At 26.2% G+C, this 10,939-nt stretch overlaps 2 protein-coding genes across 2 annotated transcripts; one reads left to right on the plus strand and one right to left on the minus strand.

Moving 5' to 3' along the window:
• The first annotated feature begins 324 nt into the window (after nucleotides 1-324).
• LOC103573799 (glycerate kinase) lies at nucleotides 325-3,852 on the plus strand. The gene is made up of 4 exons (XM_008553012.2): nucleotides 325-388; nucleotides 978-1,285; nucleotides 1,355-3,157; nucleotides 3,772-3,852. Exons 2-3 carry the CDS (start codon nucleotides 1,275-1,277, stop codon nucleotides 3,063-3,065), a joined length of 1,722 nt encoding a protein of 573 aa, XP_008551234.1. The 5' UTR covers nucleotides 325-388; nucleotides 978-1,274; the 3' UTR covers nucleotides 3,066-3,157; nucleotides 3,772-3,852.
• Nucleotides 3,189-9,727, minus strand: LOC103573798 (small G protein signaling modulator 3 homolog). Its single transcript, XM_008553011.2, has 4 exons — nucleotides 9,512-9,727; nucleotides 6,727-8,688; nucleotides 5,534-5,694; nucleotides 3,189-5,443 (listed from the first exon to the last, which is right to left on the minus strand). The coding sequence occupies exons 1-4, from the start codon at nucleotides 9,578-9,580 to the stop codon at nucleotides 5,251-5,253; spliced, it is 2,385 nt and encodes a 794-aa protein (XP_008551233.1). The 5' UTR covers nucleotides 9,581-9,727; the 3' UTR covers nucleotides 3,189-5,250.
• Between the last annotated feature and the right edge of the window lie 1,212 nt (nucleotides 9,728-10,939).

Here is a 10,939-nt window from a genome sequence, read left to right on the forward strand (position 1 = left end):
TTGAGTGATAATGGGAGAACACTTCCCCTGCTGTTGGAGGAGAAATTAAGGGAAGTCAAAGTTATAGAACCAAAAAGTTATAGAGACTCTACTGTAACCAGTTTTATTAAAATTTGTATTTTTTTATTTTAACCACAATATAATCTATTGGCCTAAAAGAACTTTAATCAATAAATTTTTAAAATTCATTTTAGTTTAGAAAAAAAAAAAAGTTTTTCTTTAGCAAATTTTTTTTCAGGTAATAATCTATTATGCCCCAGATATTGCAGATCAACCTAAAATATATTCAAAAAATCAAAAGTATGATGATTTGACCGAAATGAAAAAAAAAATTCTACCAATTTTTTGAGGAAGGCTGTTGTGCCTCGGTCTCCCCTAAATAAATGGGGTAAATAATTTAAAAAATAATATTTATAAAAATTATACTTATTAATTTTTAAATTTTTTAAATGCGCATTTTTTAAAATTTCATTTTATTAATTATTTACTCGATTTATTAATAATTTTAAATTCGTCTGATGTCTGCTACATTCACACTCATTTGAATCGAATAGTCCTAGTGTATCTAGAACTGGTAGTTCTACCCTACACCTACCATCTAAAATGCAGCTTTCTGCTTTCAATTGAATTTTTTTCAGAGAAGAGTTACCATTGTATCTTTTGATTCTGTGTTTCCTCTTTTTTCCTTTTCAAATGGTTATAACTCGAATTGCAGACTTTTCTATATTTAAAAATTTTATTTTAACAATTTTTAAAATAATAATTATATAATATTTAGGACATTATATCTATTTCCTAAGTGTCCAAGTCCAATTTGTCATTTTCATATATTTACTCATAACAATTTTCCTATTGATGAGTATAAGTGTAACAGACATGAGAAAATTTATAAATTTGAAATAAATAATGAAATTAATAAAATGCGCGTACAAATTTTTCATTTGTCTAAATACTCATTTCTTTTATTTTTACTCTAGTCACATTTTATTCATTTATTCTAAAATTAAAAAAATTGCCATTTATTGTCAGCTACATGCACACCCATTTCCTCTTGCCATTTTTGAAAAACGAAACAAAAAATTTAATACACAATACAAACTTTTTTTTTGTTATAATTGAATAAAAAAAGTTCTATTAACCTCAAAATATTTATGCATCATATATATCTATATATTTTTTAAACTCTTATCAATACAAAAAAAATTAAGTATATTATGTAATTAAAGTAAAAGTTTTTAATTCAAAGTATTATTATCAGATGATTAAAAGAAATTATGTTAAAAAGGTAAATTTAAAATTTAAAACAAAAAAATTACATTTTTTATAAAAAATAATTTTTTTTTTTAATATCTAGTTTAAACAGACAATTATTATCTACTAAAATAATGTCACAAAATCCAAAGTGTTTGTATCAAATTAAAGAAAATTTGAAAGAAATTTATTATGCTGCCTTAGAATCTGTTAAGCCGAACAAAATCATTGATAATAAAATTAAAATAAACAATAATAATTTATTAATAGACAATGAAACAATTGCAATCACAGACAAAGTTTACATCGTAGGTTTTGGTAAAGCTGTGATGAGTATGGCAATAGCCCTAGAAAAATTACTTGGTAATCGTTTAATAAAAGGAATCGTTAGCATACCAAGAGGATCAAAGAATACTGAGGAATCAGAAATACAACCAAAATTGACTAGTTTAATAAATTATGAAGAAAACAGTATCAATAATGAGCCAGATAATGATACTCTATCAGTAACCCGCAATATAATTCAAATGGTTAAATCATTAACTGAAAATGATACTTTAATAGTTTTAGTGTCAGGAGGTGGTTCTGCTTTACTATCAATGCCCAAACCACCTGTAATTCTTGAAGAAAAGCTCAATATTTGCAGAAAATTATTTAATTCAGGGGCTGATATAAAAGAAGTTAATTTAATTAGGCAAAAATTATCGATGGTTAAAGCTGGTGGTTTAGCATTTATGGCTTATCCTGCTTTTGTAATTGGATTAATATTATCAGATATTATTGATAATCCAATAGAATTAATTGCCAGTGGACCAACAGTTTATAATTTAATACCACTAGGAAATATTGAAAAAATATTAATAAAATATAATCTTTTAAATCAGTTAAGCATAAATTTAAAACACGTTCTTTTGTCCAAAGAGTCGTATGAATTAAATCTTGACCAATATAATCAGAATTATAATAATCATGTAAAAAACATAATTATTGGTAATAATTCACTGGCTATTGAAAATGCAAAGTTAGAATGTTTGCGTAAAGGTTTTAATTCCATTATCTTATTTAATAATATTCAAGGATTAGTTACATCAATTAGCAAAACTTATACTAATCTGTGTAGTTTAATATGTAAAACTTTGATTAAATCCATTTCGTTTGAAGAATTTAATGAGTTAATGTATAATGATCCCGATTTATTATTATTGAAGAATAAAGCAAATGAAATTTATCAAGCTGTTAAAGTAATGGGAGATAAAGAATTAATTTTAATCGCTGGTGGAGAACCCTCTGTGCTGATAACTGGGTCAGGAAAAGGTGGAAGGAATCAAGAACTTGCCCTAAGATTTTCTCAAGACTGGTTTAAAACTATTACTAATAGTCCGGAATTAAATTCATTTGATGTTATATTTCTTAGTGCCAGTACAGATGGGCAAGATGGTCCTACGGACGCTACTGGTGCATTCGGTTATGCTGAAATAAATGCTACATTAATTAAATTACAAGAATTAGTAAATAATAAATTAAAAAATGAAATAGAAGACGAAAAAACAAAAGATTTGATAATAGAAGAGTTGAAAAATATTGATATTTATAATGTTTTGCAAAATAATGATTCCTATAATTTTTATTCACGATTTCAAAAAGGCAGTAATTTATTAAAAACTGGACTTACTGGTACTAATGTTATGGATTTACATTTTATTTATATTAAAAGAAAATTTTTAAATGATTCAATCGATGACAAATTTGTAGTTTCGTTAAATGAACACGATTTTTTTCTTAATTCATTGCAATTATTAAAACAAAAATTATAAATAATTTGTAATTTGCAGTGACAAGTAAAAAAACAAAAATTGATTTATGAAAAAATTTTTTATTCACATTATTGTTTTCCACTTTATCTATGGTAAGATGAAGATAAATAAAATTAATAATACAATATATTATTATATACACTGATTTTTTTTACACAGTAATACATTTTATTTAATATGATAAAAATTCTGAATATATTCAACATTTAATTTGTAATTAATAGGTTTTTAAATGTATAGTCTAATTTTTTTGTTATTTATATACTTTTAATAACATCATTATTGTACACCAAAACGCCTCGTCATGCGTATGCTTTTATAAATTTACTTTTATAATGAGCAATTTTGTATTTTCATTAAATTATCACTAAAATAAATTGATAAAATAACGTGAATACTCAAATTAAAACATGTAGTTCAATAGTAATTACATTTATTCATATATTTAAGGAAAATAAATCTTCAGGGATTATTCTGGTTTAGGCGGTCAAAAAAAGGCTATTTTCATTAATTTGTTTAGAAAGAAATTGTTTTAAATATTTATAAAAGTTTATTTACAATGACTAAGACACTCTTTAAGGACAGAGAAAATTTCTTTTATTGGTTTTGGGCCAAAATAGTTAAAATCAAAATTTTAATTTGACCGTAGTTCAGACGAGAGCTATACGTCTACTGAATGTAAATAATTTTTATTTTTTCATTTTAGATGAGCCATTATCGAAATATCACCGCCGCCAGCACACTAATTTTTTTTCGGAGTTACCTTCACCCACCATTTTAAGGTATTAGAAGAGTGAAAAAATAGAATACAGATAAATTTCTATGTACTTTAAACATGTACAAGCAACCAGCAGTCACGCATGACTGCCAGAGTATTACTACAAAAATTGTAATCTATGATTTGAATTTAAATGTTTATTAAAATCTATACTTTATAATTAACTCTAGAAACTTTTATTTATTTTTATTATCATTAAAATTTAATGAGACAAATCTGATCATTAACTCGCAAACTTATTGATTTCGATGATTGTATAATCATGGGAATCTTGAAAAAAAATCTACACCCGGTCAATTTTTTTTTATGAGTCATCTAATATATTTCTTTTCACTGATACCTAATTAAGTCTGTTTAATTTTTATTATCATAGAAGAAATTGCTTAGACTTAATTTTTCTTATTTTCTCTTAATTATATGTGTAATAGTTATATATATCCAGTGATATTCAGTGACAGAATAACTAAAATATTAATTTATTTAAAAAAAAAATACGACCGTCTTTTTTCCCGCGTAATTTAAACGTAATTCGAATGATATAGATAAATTTGTCTCAATACTTGACAATAAAAAAGAGTTTGAACCATGAAAAGGAACAAATCCTAGTCAAGATCTTTGTAACGATACCAAATTTAATAACATTAACTTATTTTATCAGATGTAACTGAAACAAAATTTTCCTTATTCTCTTAATAATACAGATTAGTCAACCTAAATAAACTTTTGATGAATTTTTATAACAATTTCTTTCCAAACAAATTAATGAAGATAACATTTTTTTTTTTACTGCCTAAACCAGAATGATCCCTTAAGTAATTTAAAAGAAATTTAATTTGATCGTTTGATGTTTTCAGTCTATTAGAATGCATGAAAAAATTCTGTAGGCCACCATTTTTAATAAATTTGACCCCATTTTCGTTCACGTGCTTTGCCAATAATAGAATTAAATTTTTAATATTTTTTTCACCAAAACAATCCAATCAATTTTATTCGCCGTGTTTAACTCATGGGGAGTGCACTTCTGGTTACATAAATTATTAATATTTACTATGGAGAAATGTAATAAAAGGACGGATAAAAGTATCTAATAAAATATTTATCCGATAAAATTATCTGTTCTATCTTTGGTTTATTAAATAAAGAATATTAATTAACAAATCCATTTTGGATTATATTATTATCGTTATTATGGATACGTGTGCTGTTGCAGGTACTCAAATATCTATTTGATTTATTCAATAAATACTTTTCATAATTCTTCGTTCTTTTTGTTTATAATTATAGATTTAAAATAATATAATAATTACGAATAATAAATAATATAGGATTTAAATAAATTAAAAAATTTCTTAAACTTTAGATAAAAAAAATAATGAATTAATTAAATAATTAATTCATTATAATAACTCACAGATCCCAACTAAAAAGATGATGTTTAACAAGCATATCTCGGACACCATCTTTTAGTGGTTGTGATTGTTCTTTTTTTCGGGGTAGTTCCCAATCGGGATTTAAATTAAATGCAAATTGACTGAGAATTCTTAATTCACATTTTATTTGGACCCATCCTGGACTGTTCATAAAACTTGATGGTTGATACCTATATATAAAAAAATATTTATTATTCATAATCGATAATTATAATTGAATAAAAAAAAGTTTTATCCGTTTTATTCTATTTATATCTTACCATTTTTGTACAACCTCAACACAAGAACATAAAACTTCAAGCCATAAATGCAAAACTTGTTCATTTAATCCCAAACAAATTAGAGAGCGCAATTTAACATCCATTTGTGCATGAGCATTATCATGCGTTAAATTAACAGCTTGAACGCAACGATAAAGTAACTAATAAAAAATAATATTATTTAAATATCAAAAACATTAATACTTAAATATTAATACAGGGTGGCCACAAACCGGGAATTATTAGGGAATTTAATGCAACCGGGAAATATCATGAAAATGTCAGGGAATTTTTGAAAAGTATCCGGGAATTAAATTATGACAGTTCAAAATTAAAAATTTTTCAATAATACACTAGCTACAAAAATTGAGAGCTATTAAAAAAATTTCAAATTTTTTAGTTATTTTCAACAAGTTGCAACTCAAAGAAAAATGGTTGTACAACAAAAACAAAAAAGGTAAATTGTAGTTTCAAGTGTCTAGTTTTCTGATCTGGTCTTAAAATTTTTTTTATTATGTGCGGTTCCAGAGTAATCCTAAAAAAACTATCGAAAAAGAAATTTACCAAATTTTTGCTCGTCTTAAAAACGGTCTTCGAACTTCAATAAATTTTTTTCGATGATTATAATTGATTTTTGATTGTTCCAAAATCGTCCATAATAAAAAAATTTAAAGACCCAGATCAGGAAACTAGACACTTGAAGCTATAGTTTGACTTTTTGTTTTTGTCGTAGGACCATTTTTCTTCGAGTTACAACCTGTTGAAAATTACTAAAAAATTTGCATTTTTCTTTTTAGTATCCCTTTATTTTTGTAACATTTATGTTACAATTATAATATATATATATATATATATATATATATATATATATATATATATATATATATTACAATTATGGTACAATTTATTTTTGTAATATTTATTTCAATCATAAAATTTCTTTTTAAATATTTTAACTTACACATTTTTCACATTGAATAATCAAAAGTAGGCTATATTAATTGATTTTTATCAAATTTAATTATTGAAAATGAAAATATAATAAAAACTTTGAATATCTAAATGATCCGAATAAAATTTCTAAATCAGGGAAAAATGTGAAAAACTTTACTGGAAAACCAGAAAATATCAAGGAATTGTGAAATCATTCCCTTGTGGCCACCCTGAAATATAACACATGAAAAATAAAATACCTCTTCAGGTGTGAGAACTTTACCATCCTCATCAAGCCTATATGTTTTACAAAGAACAAGCCTACTGTAAACAGAATTGAAATCTTTTTCGACTTCTCGTGTTGAAGCTTCTTCAATAAATAACCAAGGATGACAAGAACCACCAAGAAAAGATGGCCGGCGCATTCCATGTTCGAGAAAAGCTTTAATAGCCGGACATAGACTACCTCTTACGAGATCAGTAACTGCTTCACTGACAGCATCATCACCAGCACATGTATACTGTTTGCTTCTTTCATCAAGTAATTCAACAAATTTAGCCGGGAACCAACCTCGTAGTCCATTTAACTCACCTACCCAACAATGCTCATCTTTCTGACTAATTATTGTTATAATATCATTCTTGCGAAATCCCAATTCATCATCATCATGTCTTTCAAAATCCAATAACGCTTTTGCTCGTCTATTACGTGTACGCGATACATTAACGTAATTATCATGATCTCTCGCATGACTATCCATCGTATAATCAGCAATTAATGATACATTATTTAATTTAGGATCAACATTAATAAAATGTCTTGCTAATTGGAGAATGGTTTCTCTCAAATCAACAAGAATTTCTGTTTGTCTTATATTTTTTGATTTAGCATCCTCTTCATTGTCATCATTACCAAATAAAAAAGCTTGTAATGCTGATTTATTACGTTTCATTTGACGTTTATTGAGATGTTGTTTTGGTAAATTTGGTACTGCATCAGGATTTCCAACTAAACCACCTTGATCAGCCATTAAATACGCTAAATGTCGTCGTCTATGTGTCTCAATAAGTACATCTGTTAACGATCCACTGACTTCCAATGCAACTTCAAATAATTGATCTACATCATCAATATCTCCAGGTATATCAGAGAGTGCGTTGAATATTTGAGCTGAATTTTCAAGTAATTTTAATTCTGACTCACGAATTTTTAACATACCAAATGTCACCTGGAATAAAACTATTGAGCCGTCAAATAAAAATAAGTCCCATATTCTGAGTAAAATTTTCATGTGTACAACAGATGCAAAAAGTGTAAGAAACCAATGAAGAGAAATTAAGCTTAATTCTATGTCATGTTGAACTAAAACATTGTCAATATCAGGTAAATAATTAGCTATAAGTGTCCTTAGAACTTTTTGATCGGCTTGAACACCCAGTAATGTCGATGAATAATAAGAAGCTGGTAATAAATCTTCAACAATAGTAGCCATCATCCAAAAAGCATCTTCTTCTTCTAATAGCAGTAACAAAGAAGCTGCCATCGTTCCTGTACCTTGACAATACCCGATGTCTGGATATAACCAAGCCAATCCTCGCATTACACGTCTCAGTCTTGGTATTCCTGTACTATGTAAATTACTAAAACAGGCATTCGCTGGCATAGTTCTCAATAAATCTTTTTCAATTTGTTTACTAGTCATTAATGCATCACTACTTGATGCCTTGACAATATCTTTGTAAGTTATATCTGAGGATATTTTTTTATGTAAAGCTCCTGATATTCGCATCCAAATTCTTGGACGAAGTGAATGTGGAACACCACGTCTTACCATTTCTCGAAGTTTATCTGTTCTGGGTAAACGTTGATCTGTACGATGCCATAGAGTATCTGATATTTCTTGTGTACGATTAAATTCCATTAATGTCAACCATTGTTGTCTGTGTTGTGGATCTTCAACAAATGGTACACCTAAAAGTTTTTTAGAACTCTGTTCTGGACCATCTTCTTCTTCTACACGAAATCCAAACTCGTCGAACCTGTAATCAGGCTGAGAATTTGGATCATCAGGTTGACTGAGCTTTGCTAATATATCTTGAGGCCACATGGACGGTGTTAGAGCAGAAAATGGACCTCCTGGTACTGGAGATAAAAGATCTTCACTTGAGTCATTGAAATCTGCATCACATTCATCTTCAGATCCGAGTGTTTCAAGTTTTTTCTGGTAACATCGTAACAAAAAGATAAAATATAATGATGAAGAAAACAGCAGACAATAAATCTAATGCCAATAATAAAAGAATTCTAAAGGTATTGGAAGGATTTTGGAAAATTTTTCTGTAACATTATGTAATTTATTTATAGAAACAAAAAAATTATCAGTCGTCATTTATTTTCAGTATCTAGAATCATTCAAAGTATAGTAAAAAGAATTAAAATAAAATACTACTCCACGCGAGCTCCGTTATACAGAATATCAAAGTTAGTCAATGAATTTGCATCTGAGATTGACATTTTTTGTGTTTTGACAAATAAATTTAAGTGTGGCTAGAAATTTAATAATGTAATCAACTGTCATTTCTTTAGTCGCAAAGCGGTTGGACATTATTTATATATAAGTGATATTTGTTATTTTTTATTGTTATTTTTCTCTTATAAATTTTTTATCATCCCTTTAATATTATCTGTTTCTTTGATAAGTAATTTCAGTATGAGTGTGAATGTAGCAGACATTAGAAAAATTCTAAATTATTAATAAATCGAGTAAATAATTAATAAAATAAAATTTTAAAAAATGCGCATTTAAAAAATTTTGAAATTACTAAGTGCATTTTTTATAAATATTATTTTTTTAATTATTTACCCTATTTATTTATAATTTTAAATTTGTCTGATGTCTGCTACATTCACACTCGTAATCTTAGGTTATTATATATTTTTTACCTATTGTTTCAATAATGTATAATTGCCGAATGGCGTAAATAAATAAATGAATAAATAAATAAAAAATACTCAATTTTTTTCGGAACCAATCCAATACTTACGTTGTGATCTTCTTTTCCAACGTAACCTTCATGATCTCTAACATTGAACAATGATTTGGCCAAGTCCATTATTGTCAATCAATTTAAAAATTCTCTGTTAAAAATACTATAGTAAAAAGTATTTTTCTTTTTATAAAATTTTATTTTTTAACATTAATAAAATAATTAAAAATTGTTTTCTATAATCAACAACACACAAGTTTTGACAGCTGGGACGTAAATTGATATTTATAAATATAAACTTTTCTTTTTATTGAGTAAAATTCAATGATTTTGATTTTATTCACTAGATGGCAGTGCTTGTCAGTTTACAAATTGAAATTTACCCGGGAATTATTTACGAAACTGAAATTACCAGCCATCTAATAATTTTTGAATTTTTTTAAAAACGATAAATTAAAAAAAAAAAAAAAATATTTTGAAAAATTGCACCTATAGGTTTTTTAATTTTCTACATGTGCATTTTTTTAGTTTTTTTTTTTCTTAATTAAAGTGTTGAAAATAAAATTCAAAATTTTTTAATTGTCAGCTAACTTCAGGATCATGAATTATTTAGATATCTTTGTGTTATCTATAATTTTGTTTAAAAAATCTGTAAAATAAATTTTCTTAAAACTAAAATTAAACAGTACATAAAAAAAAAATAATTATTAATAATAACGAGCAACCTGCAGTCACTGCGTGACTGCTCAAATATCACTACTAAATTTATGAAATACACAGAAAAAAAAATTTCTTGCTGCAAAAAATTTTTATTTGCACTAAGAAATTTTATGCATGCATTATGAATTGAATACAAAAATTCTCGTGGGGCGAGAAAAGATTTTTTGGGCAAGAAATAATTTCTTGCGCCAAGTAATTTTTTCTAGTTTTAAATAAATTTTTGTTTTCAAGTCACAATGCAAAAAATTTCTTGGGGTAAGTGAAAATTTCCTTTAGGTAAAGATTTTTTGCATCAATGAATCCTTTTTTTTCTGTGTAGGCTCTTTTGGCTTTGAGAAGCTTCCTAAAACCAAAAGGGAATATAAAAATATGTCATTTCGAAATTAGTGACGCGATATAAATAATTTAGCTATATATTCAGCGACATTCAGTCATATTCCGTGAGAGAATAATTAAAATATATATTAATTTATTTAAAGAAAAGAAATACCATAGTATTTTTTTTACGTATAATTTAAATGTAATCCAAATGATATAGATAAATCAATTTATCTCAATACTTGGCAATAAAAAATAGTCTAAGGTATGAAAAGGCACAAATTCAAGTCAAGACCTTTCTATCATAAAGATATGCCGGAAACAAAATTTTCCTTAATAATATAGATAATAATCGTATGAAATAATTTAAAACTACATTTATGTGTACATTAATTTCTATTTTTATTTATTTCTATTAAATTTTCACTCGAATTTTCGAAATTCGTT

This window comes from Microplitis demolitor, chromosome 5, assembly GCF_026212275.2.
Source record: "Microplitis demolitor isolate Queensland-Clemson2020A chromosome 5, iyMicDemo2.1a, whole genome shotgun sequence".
In the NCBI taxonomy this organism is placed as follows: Eukaryota; Metazoa; Arthropoda; class Insecta; order Hymenoptera; family Braconidae; genus Microplitis; species Microplitis demolitor.